The 17,753-nt window shown below is 38.6% G+C and overlaps 1 protein-coding gene across 3 annotated transcripts; it reads right to left on the bottom strand.

The window, feature by feature from the left end:
- Nucleotides 1-1,938: 1,938 nt before the first annotated feature.
- nlgn3b (neuroligin 3b) lies at nt 1,939-17,454 on the bottom strand. Of its 3 annotated transcripts, XM_042009006.1 has the most exons (7): nt 17,209-17,454; nt 12,121-12,791; nt 10,388-10,447; nt 9,446-9,595; nt 8,429-8,614; nt 5,816-6,605; nt 1,939-3,960 (listed from the first exon to the last, which is right to left on the bottom strand). In XM_042009006.1, exons 2-7 carry the CDS (start codon nt 12,599-12,601, stop codon nt 3,168-3,170), a joined length of 2,460 nt encoding a protein of 819 aa, XP_041864940.1. In that variant the 5' UTR covers nt 12,602-12,791; nt 17,209-17,454; the 3' UTR covers nt 1,939-3,167. The 3 variants fall into 3 exon arrangements, with proteins under 3 accessions (XP_041864940.1, XP_041864941.1, XP_041864942.1); XM_042009007.1 differs by lacking the exon at nt 10,388-10,447; XM_042009008.1 differs by lacking the exons at nt 12,121-12,791; nt 17,209-17,454 and adding an exon at nt 11,816-11,839.
- Between the last annotated feature and the right edge of the window lie 299 nt (nt 17,455-17,753).

Genomic DNA, 17,753 nt, shown 5'->3' with positions numbered 1-17,753 from the left:
GAAAATCCTGCAAAAGAGAAACAGAGACAGACCGGAAGCATTAATTAACCTCTGCGCTATATATAAGTGTGTGGGATGGTTGTCGGCTTTACTTGCAAGATGTAAATAAGTAATAATGTTGACAATCAAAGGATTAGGTGGGAGGAAAAGTTTCAGAGGTTTGCTAGCTTGGGTAACATGAAAAGAGAGTTTGTGAATAGGTTGCACACTGCAGAAGCAGATCTAGATGGTGGTCAGTGATATGAGTAGCTCAGAAGAAAAATTTGTTGGATCGCAAATAGGACTGCATAACAGTCACTGGTTAATCCTCAAACTGATTATGAACAAAATGTATTACACTCTAAGCTTTCATCTAAGTTGCAAATTCTATGAAGCTGCATATATCAGTATATATTTTGCATCATTACACAGAGACATTTCCCTCAGTGCATCAGGATCAGCCCCATGGACAGGAATGTGATTGTACCATAAAATAAATCAATGCAATGTAGTCTTTGACTGTGTACGCATGATGTATATCACAAACAACAATGTGATCTGTGAGTCACTTTTGCAGCAGTTTGCTGTGTGGCAGATACATTGCCAATATTTGCTCACTGAACACTGCAATTTGCATACAGGGGAGAAAGAGAAAGAGGTCACTCTAAAATATTTGCACCCTCTCTTTTTCCTGTTATCGCAATACGTCTTATGTTATCTTGTGACAAAACAGGCCAACAGTGGCCAGACAAATAAGCACATGGGAACAAACTTAGCTTTGTATTAATTGAGTTTTTTTTTTTATTTCAAACTCAGCTCGACTGTGTTTGAAGCCTGTAGGAACTGCAACCAGGCACACGTTTCAGAGACAAACATCCATGACTTGCTGGTTTATGTCTAGTCTGATAGCCTGACTTGTGGAGTCTGCCATCCAAGCAGCATATTGCATTTACACCATATTCCACTTTGAAAAGGAAGCCAATATTAGCTAACATAAGCCAGGATAAGCTACTGAATAAAGAAAGGTGCAGGGATGAATCCCTCAAACTACTGAACTGAACAAGCTTATTTTATGGGCTGGAAAATCAACACTTTTTAATTTCTAATTTGTCACATACTGCTGCTTGGTCTAGAACCTCTACAGCCAGTTATTGATACACTGATAACCGTAATAAGCTTGGGCATTAAAAGTACTTGGTTAAGCTTAAGGAAGCATCATGGTCAGGCAATTCAAAATGTCTTTCTATAACAAACTTTGACAATATTTTCCACTTTGCCATAACAGCCTTTTCCATAAACTCTATGTTACAGGCTTAGAAAACCCTGCACATTCTAATATGATGTTTTGGGTGTACTCTTTACACAAACAACTGATGCATCAAGTCCCTGATTAAACAAATAAAGGTGAGGAAGGGTTTAAACAGTCCCCAGTCCTGAACTTAACTAACTCCATCTTACTCATATCTGTATATTTTCTTTTTATCTACAGTATTCTGCTGATGCTGCTACAGTGTTGTTAGACTTGCCATGGGCAATGTACCTCTGATCAGAATTTAAACAACAGAACCAGAAATGCTGTCTCATTTCCCCAACTCACCTAAAAACAGTTCAGTTGTTGGAAATTCAGATGTATTATACTACTGGTGGTTTATGTAGCATTTAAGCGCCAGCCTCAAACAGATGAGGAACAAGCAGGGAGAAGTGCAGTGATTTCACTTCTTTCTAATGCCACCCTTGCATATTTTCAAACTGGCCCTTTTCTTTATCTCCAAACACTTTATCATTTTTTGCCATCAGTTTAATCATCACAGGAAGTGCTTAATCAGCAGATTTAAATTTCATCCTGAGCACCACATTGTGGATTATATTTCACACATTCATGGTTTTAAGAACATGTCTTCTTTACATGCAATAAACATATTGTGGGAGATCAAATACTAGTGTCTGACAAGACTCAACTTTAGTTCCAAAAATCTTTTAATAGCCATCTCATTTAGATTAAACAATGTTATGATAGATTCAAAGGAATAAAATCTCAAAGCTTGATGTCCGTCATGTCCATTCGGTTAAAGATGACCCCTGGATATAACTTGTATAGGGTCCAAACTATTTCAAGAAGGAGCAATGTTCTGCAAGGTTCATGAAACTCCATTTTAAGTGTGAATAACTGAGTTGATATACATACAGTTACAATGTAATTACAGTCATCTCTCCGAAGACCTTACAGTGTTCATAAACAAACAACAAATAAAATATCAGTGTATTCTGTACAAACAAGCCAAGCCCAAAAACATGAGTTAGTTAGATTAGGAAAACACATTTTAAGCATTTTTTGTTTATAGTGAAGCAGAAGTCATATTTCTACAGTGTATTTAGCAAAAATTATGAGCACATAAAGCCAAAATATAGCAAGGATACTCAAGTAGACTACAATAAATTACACAACACTACATATGTGAAACTGAATGGTTAATTTCAAACAATGCCTAATTTACATTTTGTATCAGTTTTCAGCACATCCACGCAGTCACACACCCACACAAACCCACACACACAAGTGCTATATTTGCACTACCAGATAAAAACATTTTGGATAAATTGGACTTGTGTGACCAGTATTTAAGTAAAATTTCCATCCACTGCTGTTATGACTCCACAGTAATTCCTTATGTTAGCGATGTACAAGGCATTTTAAAGTAATTACAGTAAAAATACTTCTCCGTAATAAGCAATATGGCATGAGAAATATGTATAAAATAGCTTGATAATAATAATAATACTGTTTTTCTGCTTTTTCCAGAACTCATCTTTGTCCACCACGACTTGTATTGTCACTTTTTTCCACGAGAGCAAAATAGATATCACAGAGTAAGAAAAAGCTTCCCATACAAATCCAACTGTATAAACATTATACTAAGTTCTTGCAAGGTTAAGTTCCAAAAAAGCCAAAGTGGAAAATGAAATGCACTTTATCTTTTTTTTTTTCTGCCTTTGAAAATGATTATTATAAAATGACTCTGCAGTTAAACTTCCTATTATGAGAAAGCAAAGGCAGGATGTTGGTGGTTGGACACCTTGGATTAGACAGAACAAACATATTCAATCCTATTTTGCCTACACATTCTAAATACAGCTTTACATTTCGTTTTTCACATAAGTCACATTTGTCATTGCCACCTCCTTTGAGGCTATACTCGAGTGGTTGAGTGGGTGCTGGGCAGCCCTGCAGAGCTGTAGCCAGCAGGGAAGGTGCTATATGGACTCATGTTGGAGAGGCCCATTAAGGAGTTAGGGATCATGGTTATGTTGTTGGGTGTCATCAGAGGGATGTCATCAGGGGACCGGCGCTGACTGAGAGAGTAACTTGGGGAGACGTGAAGAGGATTATGAAGGGCCTCACACGGGCTCCTTTGCTGGGACGACAGGGTCTCATCCACTGTGTTGGTGTGGCCTGCGGTGTTGCCTTTGCTTTCACGCTGGGGACTGGGCTGCTGGCAGGTTTCCTGGCGACTGCGCTTGTCCTTGCGGTAGTACAAGGCTGCGAAAGCCAAGACGTTGAGAAAAAGCAGCGAAGCTCCTACGGCAATGGTGACGCTGAGCTCTGTGGAGTAATCTCGCGGGTTTGGCATGATCAGAGGACCCATCTCTTTTTTGCCTTCACCATCATTGTGAGCAGTAGATACAGGAGGCCGCCCAGTGCTGCCGGGCCTCTTGCCGTTGGACTGGGTGGGATCTAGAGGGGTGACTTTGGTGGTGGTGGAGGAGTAATGGAACATATCATGGAGGTTGTAGAGATGGGGTACCAGGTGTTTCCAGAAGGCCACTTTGGTGGCACGGTAGTGGTCACGGATGCGAGGCTTCAGGCCAATGTGCAAGTAGAGTTGATCATAGGGGTCATACTTAGACCAAGCTACCTCTTCAAAGCGATTGGCCTTGGTGTGGATGAACTTTGTGTCCTGTGGCACTGGCTTGTTTGGGTCCCTATAAACAGATCATAGAAGAGTTGGGTCATAAAAGACTAAACTTTGTGGAAAATTTTTAGCAAAAAATACAATAATATTGTGAATAAAAACAGAAAATTGATTTTTTTTCTGTATCATAATGTGCATTATTGTTAAAGAACAAAGGCATTAAATTTGCCATAATGATGTCATTTATATTGTTAGCACAAATGCAAAGCTGCAGTTTCGTATGCCAGGAAACAGAACGCTCTCCATGAAATAACAATGAAGAGGAAGCAGAAAAACTTGAGTGCAAGAGAAAAATATGGGTCAACATAATGTAATATCCCCATCTCTCCTCAAGGGCTCAGCATTCCTTCATTCCCTACACTGTAACAGTAGCCAGCAGTGACCTGTGCTGTGCTTTTGCGTTCTGCTGGGGTCGACCTCCTAAAGATTTGTTGCATTTTTTTGTTCGCTATGGAGGGGGGGCTCCAGCAATACATTGGCAGAGTCCTCTAACACAGTGGAACTTGCTTAAGTGTCTCTTAGCAACAACAACAACAAAAAACAGCAAATATTTTTTCAAAAGAAGAGCTTCAGATCTTCAATCTATTACACTCTCAACAAAATTTTATACAAGTCAACATAATATGTGTATTACAGAGAAACATGCATATAGTTCATATACAATGTCCATCCAAGTGACAAATTATAAGAACATCCTGAGACATCCTGAGAGGAATGTGATGGTTTAGTTAGTTAGTTTAGTTAGTAGTGCAGGGTCAGCACAAATCAATACAAACCTCAGGGTGATTGCCTCAATTTTTACATGATAAAACATTACTGTCTTGATTGGGTTTGCCTCATCCTCATTCATACTAAATAAATAGATAACTGAATGGTTTGGTAAGCATACGATTTATGGGAATTGACCCAACAATCAATCAGCGGGTTGGCATGGCATGTTGGACACTGCTCAGCACCAACATCATCACCATACCAAATGAGGGAAAATCTTTTGGAAGAACGATGCACCCCTCCCTCCAGTTGACATCCAAAGACAGCAGATTCAAAGCCAAAGTGCAGGGTAACTTATTTAGTAGCTTTTTGGCTGGTTTGTCTTTGAATTTGTCACCGGTTTATTTCTGTGCTGACACTCCGACTTTCTCTTATTCCAAGTCACAGATCTCAGTAATGTTGGCTTTGGTTTATAAACTTCCTTTTTCTGTAACTAACATTGTTTAACACTGAGGTACTACTTTAAAACTGAATGTGGACTGAGCTTTAAATTTTAGGATCCATCACCCTTAGGAAGTCTGCCCAAAGTGATTCAACTTTGTTATGTCCATTAGAAAATATTTCACAGAGACCTAAACCTGCTAAAGATTTTAAAAGTACACAGTCTTTACTAGTTGAAGTGTATATCATATACTACTACTAATTAACTGCACACTGACTTTGTTTTAGCATTTGGCATAATGCATCCAGTGAAATACGTAAGCTCACTAAGTCTAAAAAAAAGGTTTTTTACATATATAAGTTCAAATACATAAGAGCATTGAAAGCAACCTAACCAACAGAACAGTGGTACAGTTTTTAGATTTAAATTAATTCACATAAATCAATAAAGACTGAAGCCCAATTTTATACGTGGGAGGTTCTGCGCACTAAGAAAGGGAAAAATTAGATGAATCTGACAGACGAGGAAGCTGGAGTTCAGGCTGCACTTAATTAGGAGGCCCTACTTAAGGCTGAATTCAAGACTGCAGCCATTTCTAAGCCGAGACAAGAATATGAAATTAGATTTTGGATGAGAATCGTTCACACTGTTACAGTGAGTAAATAAATCACATTTGTGTACATTGTTAGTTGCTAAACGTCCTGTTACTCACCCACTCTTTGCGAAGTTGGTCCAGTATGTCATAACCACAGCACTGAGCATGATGTCATTCCTGGAGAAGTTACAGGGGAACAGGTCTGTTGGGCCCACCATGGGGATGCCAAATACGTAAGGCACCTCATCTCCATGCGCTGAGTCTGACCACACGGGCTTCATAAGGCTCTGGCAGTGGTGATAGAAGGCGTAGAAATATGTGGGTGAACCGTAGCGGGCATGCAGGTCAGCCGTTACCACTGATGGCTCCACCCATTGGTGGTCAGTAAAGAGGGCAACCAGGGTCTTCCTCCTGGTCTCTGAGTTATCCTTGTCAGCCCAGTCTGTGTACATAAATTTAATTGTCTCCCTCAGGGTGTCCTTCCCCTCTGGGTACCCATACAAACTATCCACAAAGTCTGACACAGCAAAGTCAAAGTCGCTGCCTGACACACCGTCCTCCAGGTCCATCACGTTCTCCACAAAGCGCAGTCCTTCACCCTGATTTACACCCAGCATTATGTCATAGTTAAGGAACTCGCCCTGCTCCATCAGGATCTCCGGGTCATCTGGGATGACGTCTCCGTCAATAACGGGGCCGAAAGCCACACGGTAGCGAGCGGCCTGAATGTCTTGCTCTACAAGTTCCTTAGCGCTTTTCTTCTGCAGGCATGACACCATGTCCACCGTGTCCAACACGTTGCAGCCAACCCTCTCAGCAAGCATGCGAGTGTATTTGACTGGCTGGTAGTTGACAGCCCAGCTTGATAGAGCTGAGCCACTTTGGATGATGGCTCTGTGGAACAGGCCTTGGAAAACAGAATTTAGAAAAAATAACTTCATAAATTCTGACAAACCCTTTACATTATGCTTCTTACAACTGAATCCAAGTTTTGTTGCAGCTCAAAAGTAAACAATATAAAAGCAAACAAAGTGTGATGTTTGTGATTACTGGTTAGGAGAATAAAGTAGCAAAAAGAAATGATGAGACCAGAGCTATAGGTTGAGGAAATTAACTTTTACGTCTTTGGTTGTTAAGGCAATAATAAAAAATTCCAAAAATCTCTGTTGATCCTCTTATTTTTTCATGTGGTGTCTTCACTTTGCAAATCACAGTGAGGGCATGTCAAACTAATGGTCAATTTGCAGCACTGTTTCAATGAGGAGACGTCTACATTTTCCATCACTATTTATTCACAAACCCACTGTAATTGAGGAATCGTTAAAACAGTGTATCTAACAAGCTGTGTAGTTTACACAGACTGCTGATGTCAACGATAGCAGAGAGCTGAATATGCAGTAACCCTGATCCTTCAATGTTGGTACAGTAAACAAGCTGCTCTATTGAGTTGTTTACATGCAGTGCATCTCCTCTGGGTCTCGAGAGGTTTTTTTGTATCTACAATCTAAACATGAGATGACATTAGACACAAAAATAATAAATAAAATAAAAAAAATACTATCTTGAGGTGAAGATACAATGGTCATGGGACGAAATACTGCAGCAACTGTGTATCTTTCACCCTCTTTTACTGCTTTTTATTCAAAATTTTTAGGGCAGTAGCTAACTTGTCTACTTCAAAGACAGCTGGAGGTCTTTGTGCATTTGCGGTAGCCGAGTGAGGACATTCAATACAAAGCTTACAAAGGACAGCTGCCGCAGCCTCCTGGGCATGAATGAAAACAAAATTTCTGCCCTTCTTGTGATTTTGTCCAGCATCAATGTGAGAAGCAGAGGAATAGCAGAGCAAAGATAGGAGGCTCAATTCCCAGTGGGCCACCCATAGTTAAACACACACCTTGCCTTGGAAGGAGCTTTTGGGAGGGTTTTGAGGGGATTTCTTTAAAATGTTAACAACTATTCAGGGAATTCTATAAATAGGTAGTTTCGTAGTATTAAAGCTGATTTATTTATTTATTATACTTATTCAAAAATATAAATTTGCTGTTGAAGCCATAAAAGTGGAAGAATTTGACCTAAAATGCATAATTTTTTATTATAGTACAACAGAAAAAAAGAGAAGCACCTTTTTTTCCTCCAGAAAATATATGTATATAAAAAAAATTGGACATTTTTTGCAATTCCTCCCCATCCTCATTTCAACGAGGTTTTCATTGAAGTTTTTGCAAAGAAATCCAACCATTACATTAAAATAACTGGGAATATTTGTTCATTTTAAACATTGGGGGTCAGTAAATAAGGGTAAACAAATGTGATGCAGAGAAACTGAAAGATGCATCAGTTGGCGTGCTAAAAAAACAAACAAAAACCAAACAAAACAACTGACAGGTTCACCTGATGACATGCTGAGAACTTTATAATGTCAGCAGGCTTCTTTAAGAGCTTTACATTTAAAGAGGCAGAGCTTTTAGTCTGATTAGATTGAGTAGAGAGGAACAAAAACAATCACTGACTTAACAACTACCCCCTTTACCCTGCCCCGTATCATAACACTTTATCTTCCTGCCAGATTATGTGGAGCTACACTTTAAACAATGAATAAAATCCTACCATCATAAATACAAAAAATAAAAATCAGTTTAAGTAAACAAAATCGCATCTCGGGTTCACTCAAAGGTGACATCACATTTACACTGAGCTAACTAAACAAAAAAGCTTGTATATTCTTACCCTCTGAGTGGTGCGACAGTGTTAGTAAACTGACGCAGGAAGCACCGATCCCAGATCCAAAGACCGTGATGCGACCTGGGTCTCCTCCAAAGTAACCTATGTTTTTACTTATCCAGCGTAGAGCTTGTATCTGATCTAGGAGGCCATAGTTCCCTTTTGCTGCTTGGTCACCAGTACTGAGGAAGCCTATTGTGTACAAAGAGACAACAGAGCCAGAGGTAAATGGAAGCTCTACAGCACACGTCCTAGCTTTGATGTTTAGCTGTGGACCAGCAGGTGTTCTGAGTGAACTGACACCATTACCCCTTAGGTGTAAATATGCCTTTACTATTTCACACACATTTTACTACTTTAGTCAACCCCTTGTAAAAGTCCCCAAGCATTGGCTCCCCATGGGAAGCAACCAAGACTCGACTCATCAAATCTGAACACTTGTCTCAGAACACTAAGTTTATACCATTGAACAAGCACAAATAAATTTCTTCAAATGAATATCTTAACAGTATGCAGAGGTCATTGGGGGTCCTACAATTCATCCTATTACTTATTCTCCTGTCTACTCTCATCTAAACGCCATACTGTTTTGAATGTTAAACAGTGTAAACAAAAAACTCTTGACCTTGTGAATGCGGCAGCCTTCTGTGCTGTATTTAAATCACTTTACTTTCAAGAATGGTGAATGCTGATAATCTTCTACAGATTAGATAAATACATCTAAAAGATGATGAACTGGGTATAAAAGAGATGTTGTGCAACAAGGACAAGGCTTGATAAGAATTTGCATTGCATTTTCATCCAAAGGCATCACATAAAGCGATGCCATGTTACCAAGATATGTCCATCTTACCAAGATCTCTCTTAGCTGGATTCTCTCATCCTTTTCATTTCCCCTTTTTGTCATTTCCTCTTCCACTTTCTACAGCACAGAAGTGGAAGTGGTTTATTCTCTCAAATTAAACGGGGCTAAAAACCCTCTAATATATACCAATAAAAGTTATTACACAGACAGTGCCATACCCAATATTCCAATTCTGTAGTTGAGCGTGACGACAACAACGTTCCCGTAGCTGGCCAAAATGCTGCCATCCATCATGTTACCGGTGCCCTCCATGTATGAGCCTCCGTGGATGTAAACCATCACAGGTCTTGCTTCCGAGTCCCTTATATCTGCAACATTAACACACATGCACATGCTGAACAAAAAGCTGGAAAGGATTAATAGAGTACGCTTGCATAAACTTTATATCCCAGCTGCTTAATATGAGGTATGAGAGAAGGCTGCTTAGAAAATGTGTTTAGAAGCAAGCCAGGGTGGTTGGCCCGTGGTTTGAAAGCTGTAATGACAATCAGAAAATGCATGGTAAATACTCTCTGACAAGGGTTATGAAAATAATCAGCAGTTTTTATGGTGTGTAGAAATGTTGGGCCAAGCATAGTTGTGCTCTACACTACAAAGTTCTCTGGATTAGATAGAGCAAGAAAAAAATTCAGTGAATATTATGCATCCACAAGCATAAACAATGTTGGACCTATTTAGTATAGATTTGAATCGAAAACTATCATACTAAACTGAACGCTTGCTATCTGTTAATGTGAGGTAAAATAGAAATAGTAAAAAATCTATAACTCATGGTTTGGGGCTGATTTAATGCCTTCATTAATAACTGCCTAAGTAAAGTAACTTAAAGACAGGTGAGTAGATAATGCAATCTCTGTATCAATGAGCGTTGCTATAGAGATGTAGCACTTGAGGACCTGAGATGCACTAACAGCAAACTTGAGCAATTATTAATCAGATAACAACAATTTTCTCTTTTATGGTTTCACTCCAATTAAAAGAGCCCCACTGGTCCTTGATTAAGCAAAAAACAAAAAAAAAAAACAACAACTGAGGATTGAAACAACTTCATGAGACCGAAAGAATCCATGCATCAAGACTTTGAGCTCTTTAAAAAATACCTTCAGATATATGAGTCTCAGCATGTGAGAAAGCCGCCCCCTTTTTCTTGTGTTGGCTCCCTGGGGTTCACATATGGGAAAAAAAGAAGTACAGGATTCAAAAAAGTGTGGTAGATTTGCTGGTGCCTCTTTCTTAATATACAGCCTAATTAAGCTGGGAGAGTTAGAGGAGAAGAGATCCAAATCTTTCTTTTAAAAAGTGAATGAACAAATGTAGAATCTTTGGAAATATATGACACAATTTTGACTAGATGGAAATTACAAATGTGTACAATAGTGTTTTAAATAAGTTAATACTGTTAATTTTTTTTTTTTGAACAATTTTAATACTGTTAATTTTTAAATTAAAACTGAAACACATCTGAACTATGATTCGAAAAATGCCTTTTCATGGTTCATTATATCTCTGTTTTCTCTCCTGTAGGCAAAACATTGCAGGTTACTAACAAAAAAAAGTTATATTGTTTATTAATGAATAATTAATGAACTCTGAAGACTCCACTAAAGATAAGAGTAAATAGTGCAAATTTAAGAAACATATTCTTAAATTTGGTAAAAGACTGCTGGAGATAAGTGGAAATGAAAACACCTGAATGTCAGCAAACATAATTAAGACACAAAATGCCTGAGGTGCATTTTAAATAAACAAAAAAAGAAGAACAAAAGGGTCATTTTAATGCCTCTTAAATAAATATGTAAAAGTGAAATTTCATTAACTTTTTTATGTGCTAGGTGAGGAGGCCTAAAGGCAGTACTCAAGCGAGGTGCTTTATAAAATGTGGGCGCACCATTTTGGACATCTACCTCTCAGGCAGACTGTTTATCTGTTGTTGCTATGCTACCAAAGAAAAAAAAAACAGTCTCAAAGAACGATGTGTTACATACACAAGCAGGACACAGTTATACTCTGAATGCTGAATGTATTGTATTGTATTGAACGATTGTTAGGGAAGCGATACGCTCTTACATGTTTAATTGCAAGTCTTGAAGTAACCTGAATTAGGAAAATCTGTTAGTCATTGCTAGATTAAGAGCCCATACAGTATTTTGCTAATCTACAGATTCACAGCAGACATAAAATGTTCCCTTGTTGGTTCATTTCACAGTTCAAAAATAGGAGAGGCTTGAGCATGTGATAGACAGTTGACTCCAGTACCTCGCTAATTGGCCCCCAACAGACACACTATCTGAACAAAGCAGTGATTCAGTAATACAAAGAAAATTTAAGCCAAAAAAATGGAAATCTAACATTGCTAGCTTTCTTCAAAGCTATCCTTACAATTACTTTTGATGCTCTGATAGGAAACATACCGCACGTATTACTTCAAAAGCTAAAAATGACTGCTTTGTTTTACTGGACCTATGCTTCAATAACACCTAATCTCAATAATTCACTTGATGTCTGTTAGTTGTTAAACAAGCACATACCTCATTAATGTTTGTCTTTGCAGCTCCATGTGTATCTAAGCTTCACATATCACGTTTAAGCTTCATCAACATTCAACAACAGATACCAGCAACCAGAAAAGTTTCTTCTTAAAAGTATGTTAGAAAGGTGTCAGAAAATGATGACATTGATTATTTTGAATGGTAAATTAGCCTTTGGTGGCAGCAGTGGCATGAACATTGGTCAAAGACAGAGTTCATGATGATCACAGAACAATGAGAGCTGCAGCAACAGTGAGCAATGAGCATGGAAAGTCAGTCCTGTCCATTTTACCATACCAACTCACCTTCTTCTGTCGGGGCATAGATGTTTAAATACAAACAGTCCTCACTCTGATTCTGGATGTATGTGGCTACCGTGTCCAGGTTATAGGTGAACCATATGGGCATCATGATTTCCGGCACCGTACTGTGGATATTCTGAGGGCACACGGGCATGAAGTGGGTAGCATTCTTGATACCTGACCAAGAGGAAGGCTGCTCGGGGGGCATGAAGCGCTTCTCACCCACAGGCGGGGCAGCATAGGGGATACCGAGGTACTGATCAACTGGCCTGAGGACTTCACTGGGCACAGGAACCCTGAGGCCTCGCAGTTTCCCAAACTGGGTGGTCACAGTTGGGTAGAATTTCTGGCTTGTTGCTTTGGTCAATGACCAGCAGGAACATAATATCCACCAAAGAAGAACACAGTGGGTGATGGTTGCAGTCCCTTGCTGATGTAGCAGGTGTGCAGGCAACAGATGGCCTCTAAATGTTGCCAGCCACATGGTCTGGACAAGATAGTGCCCTTGCACAACACAAATGCACAATTAAGAGTCTGTTTAGTCCCTTTGCACTAACCCTGTGAAACAGACATCACTCACTGCACCTTTATATCCAACAATTATTAAATCCAGATACACGTCAGCCAAGTATGGATCACCTCCACTTCCTCTTTTCATTGCAGTGTATATAAATCTGTAAAAAAAGCAGAAAAGAAAAAAATCCAGACCATTAAGAAAATGAAAACATTTGATTATCAAATATTGAATTCAAAATTAAAAATGATAAAAAGATTAGAGATTCAAAATATTTTAATTTTAATACCAACATTTTACTCTAAAATGGTGTTTACAGGATTATGAATGAGCAATGTAAGAATTAAATCCATCAATGTAAAATTGAAAGTATCTGGATATTTCATCATCTACAAAACCAGACATCATAATATTAAAGGATTTAGACAACTGGAAGAAATCTCTGTAATCCATGGATAAAACCTCAACTCAGATCGAATGTTCATCTAACCTTCATGTAGATGTGCATCAAAGACGTGATTCTCTGAAACATTTCTAAAAGCCATCATAAAACACCTTTTTGCTGTTTTGTTTAAAAAAAAAAAAAAGGGTTAAAACTTTTAACGATACGAAGAAGAAAACTAAAGTGAACAAAATCCAGAAAACATGTTGCCTGGTCTGGACACAAGCTCGCTTAAAATGGTCTCTTAAATGAAGACGACAATTATCCTATGGTCAAATAAAATTCAGAAAACTTAGTAAATCAAGGACTTTGTGTCCTTTGAGATAAACAGGAGAAAGACCATCAGCATTTTATCAGTGCCACATACAAAAGCCGGCTACTAAGGTAGTAATGGGCTGCACCAGTGCTCATGGGATAGCTGCACGTCTCATAAGGCACCATTAAAGCTGAACAATATGCAAAGGTTATGACCATCTATGGGATCTTTCTCAGGAAAAGCCTTATTTATTTCAGACAGACAATACCAACGCACACTGTGCACAAATTACAACAACATGACTCTGAAGTAAAATAGCCCAATTTGCCTACCTGTGGTCTAGACCTTTCACCATATAAAAAACATTTGGTTTATTATAAAGAGAAAATATTGGAAAATGAGGCTCTGAACTGCTGGGCAGCTGAAATCCTATATCAAACAGTAATGGGAAGATATTTTACATTCAAAGCTACATTAACTGAACTTCTCAGTTCCAAAACAATTACTGTGTTGGTAAAAGAGGAGGTGATAAGCAAGTATCTGTCAAACCTGCTTTAAGTAATTAAAAGCAAGCATGTCTATTTAAAAACACATAATCACACACTTTCAACATTTCATATGCTTTCTTTGGGCTTTTTGACTTAAACATAGATGTTAAATAATTTGCGAATCATTGCATTATGCTTTGATTATATATTTTAGAATCATGACTCTTTTTGGAAATGGATGAAAACAATCACAATTGGCTGTGATTGACTCTCGTCGTGTCAGTACCCAAAACTCTAGACATATTATTTAAGCTTGCTTATAACCTCAAATGGGTACATTTAAGCAGTTGAGGCATAAATGATTGAATACTTATTTTTATGCATCTGCTGAGGAGGAATGGGAAAAGCCCATCTGCTGTAGCGAAGCAAAAATATCTCAATATAAATGTTGTTATCTTGAGCATTGCTTTCCCTTTTTTCCTTTTAAAAGCAACAAAGTGAACAGCAAATTAAGAAAGACAAATCTTTAATTTGCAAGATTAAAAAGACATACTCTCTGGGAATAAAAGTCTCTGACCTGTTTATGTTTTAGTTTTTCATTTCAAAATCGCTGCATCCAGAATAGATTATTTGCATCTTTTTGTCTTACAGTGCGTCTAAGCAATGCTGTCAGTTTCTGACATGAAGATGCATAATGGAAGTGTTGCACGTTCCCAGAATAAACATGCCTGATGGGACCATACAAGCACCAAAACCCTCCACTTACAGCAGTTAAATCAGGCTAGTTGAGAGAGTTGAGGAACCCTTATAGGTAGCAAGAGCCAACCTGAGTTAAATATCAGAGAAAAAAATGCTCCTTTATGTTATTTTATTAAACATAAATGATTTGTAATGTGAAGTCAAAGATGAGAGATTTTACTGAGGTTTGAATCGAATGTTCTTTATCTATTTCTAAGCACTTTATTGTTTACAGTGTTTAGAAATACTCCTTAACTACAAATCTGCAAAACAGTCCCCAAGTGAAACTTTCACTCACTTTTATGTTTGTCATTTCAAAGAAGCAAATCTAATCTTTTCTTTTAATCCAACACATGCAGGTAATGTTTTTCAAATCCAAATAGAGTTCCCAGGTTTATATTCATGCAATGACAAGAGTAGTCTGCTGCATGCATCTCAGGAAGGAGAACACTTACTGTTAGAATAGTTACTGCATCACACGTGCAAAGCTGTAGCCTGTATGTTTCAAACAAGGAGGAAAATAAGCGAAAAATGGAAACCCCTTGATAACATGGGGAACTATGATGTCCTTTCCCTTTGTGAGCCAAAATGCATCTTGTCTTCTCACTTGCTCATCAGTGTGCAAAGCAAAAACAAGCTTGTTAATCAATCAGATGTATTGATGTTTATGGTCCTGAGCTTTGTCATAGGCTGCAGCTACATAGCTCCATTTTTAATTTAAAGACCCTGTCTATTAAGACAGGGGGCGATTCCTTCTGACTAATGTTATGAACTAATTAACCGTTGACATGCTTTTGGCTTTTCACAGTCACTACAACATTTTGTTTGCACTGGTGGGAATGCAAACACAAATAAAGCTTGCTCTGTTTCTCCTTCACAGGTGCAGTGTATCAGCTAATATGAATGTTGTTACGGTTTGCCTGTTTCCAGGCTATGAAACAAATCAGATATATTTCAGTCTCACACTATCACCGAGGTTCATGTGAGAAATATTGGACTTGTCTGCTCCAGGGCAGCATTGTCTGTATTAATTAACAGTTATGAACGTTCCCTAGGGACAAAAAAAAGGACAAGACTTGTTCTATCACCAATCTATGATATGACAATGATGTACAGCTTTCAAGATATTAACAAAGCAATGATGGGGACTCTGATTTTCTTTCTCTATAGATAGGGGCACAACTGATTATTTGAAAATGACATGTAATAAATCTTTTGGAGTCATTTGCAGGTGGAAGAATGTCTTTCTTAATTAAACCTGCTATGAAATAATTATTTGTGAAATTAGCAGGATGTTTAGTGAGTCTGTTTCCAGTCATAGTGGTTAGTTGTCTTCAGTGCTAAAAAAGAACATGGTATTTCTAAGAGGAAAAAAAAGAAAAGATGAAAAATAGATCCAGCAAGGTGAAATCAATCAAATGGATAATATGAACTTTTAAAATGAATAGCATTTCCTTTTAAATTAGCATTACACTAAGTCAGTGTGTGTTTTTCAGTCTGATATCAAATTAAACCTATAACTAACTCTAGCTCTAAACCTCTAACCTCAAAACTAACCATTTTTTTCAGAGCAATGCCTAATAGATATATATATATAAAACTATTTTACTGACATCTCTACAGACGGCCGAAGCAGCTGGATACTCCCTTTTCCAGCCTCTTCTGTTGTATATGGAGACAGACGAGGATAAAAGCTTTACAGCTTACACCAAATGGTCCATGACATAAAAGCAAACCATCACTCAGTCAGGTTTGAAACACTGCAAGTTATTGGGCAATTTAGACTGGCAACATGCCCAGAACTCAACAATTGATATGTCAAAAAATCCTAATGTTTTACAACCATACATTTTACTTTACTTGAATATTTTGCAGCAGCCAGATGTTTTACGCAACCCAGTGGTGATTCGGGTGAGAATACCACGGCACTGACCACAATACTTGAATTCCTATTTGACTGACTAGATCCCAGTTACAGACCTATTAGAATGATTGCTATAATCATGTTTCACTCCTACCAATACTATCTATACACCTACGGCATTGACAGGCACACAATTCAGCACCAATTTAGCGCTAATAAAAATCTGTGGGACATCTTATCGATTAGGTCCTGGTAGCCTGGGGGGCCCTTGACATGAAAGCAACTGAGAAGGAGCCTAGTATTTCAGACAACAGCACTGGGCTCCCAATGCCCTTGTAATTCGACTGGTATGGATCATTCACGTTTTAGTGGATTTCCCAAATCTCCCTCCCAATTTTGCAGGTAGTAAAGAGTAAAGAGGGGCAGAGAAAAAAAAAATCTTCCTGCGAAAATGTTGGAAGCACTCAACATAATGATCACAGCTTCATAAATTAATGCAAGGATCCAGACCCACAGGGAAAACCAAGCCACAGCCCACGTAGCATAGACAAACTGCTGTAGTGTGTGCACTACCTCACGTTGTGACTGGGAAGCTTGTTTAATCTAGGTCTAGGACGGTGGATAACATGGAAAAATGTCGAGCAAAGAGATGCTCCACTGTCGTTTGGCGATCTCTCTAGGTGAAATAATTAAGCCAGATGTCAGTGATCAATCTGGACAGAGATCCGTCCCACAGGAAAAAAAAAAAAAAAAAAAAAAAAAAAAGATAGAATCATTAGGTTAACTCACCTGCTTTTACTGAAACTGAAACGCGCTCCATCTCGAGATTTCCTCCATACCATGCCCGCCAGTCGCGCTATAAGACAAAGGGATGTGTGTGGAATATTTCCCTGCTTTCGGTATCATACAGATCTTCGCTCTTATCTGCTGCTTCGCACAGTCTGTGTGCTTTGCGCATTCACGACGCCAAGGTCAGGAGCGCCAACGGTTTTAATGGAGCGCCCACCATAGAGATCTCTCTACGGCGCCCACTGCCAGCGCGTTACTAGGCAACCACCGGGATACGCCGATGCATTAAATTCACCGTCCAAAACCCGGCTGATTCCCAATTTAGAAACCATTAACTAACACCCTTACAATCGGACAGCACTCCTGTGCGCACATGCTTTGTTGAGGGGCACAACCCACCTGCCACTGAACACATAAAAAAGTGAGGCTATTCAAGGGGTGTGCAGGCCTGCAAGGACAAATGATGTTCATTATGAATTCACAAGTTACATATGCAAAACAAGAGAAGAAAAACAAACAAACAAACAAACAAACAAAAAAAACGA

This window comes from Melanotaenia boesemani, chromosome 15, assembly GCF_017639745.1.
Source record: "Melanotaenia boesemani isolate fMelBoe1 chromosome 15, fMelBoe1.pri, whole genome shotgun sequence".
In the NCBI taxonomy this organism is placed as follows: domain Eukaryota; kingdom Metazoa; phylum Chordata; class Actinopteri; order Atheriniformes; family Melanotaeniidae; genus Melanotaenia; species Melanotaenia boesemani.
This window is presented reverse-complemented; position numbering and strand designations above follow the sequence as displayed.

Coding starts and splice junctions, on each gene's coding strand:
- nlgn3b (XM_042009006.1), bottom strand. CDS start 12,601: ATGTGGCTGGCAACATTTAGAGGCCATCTGTTGCCTGCACACCTGCTA. Junction 6,606..8,428: donor ACTGTCGCACCACTCAGAGG/GTAAGAATATAC, acceptor CTGTTTTCCAAG/GCCTGTTCCACAGAGCCATC. Junction 3,961..5,815: donor ACCAACTTCGCAAAGAGTGG/GTGAGTAACAGG, acceptor ATCTGTTTATAG/GGACCCAAACAAGCCAGTGC.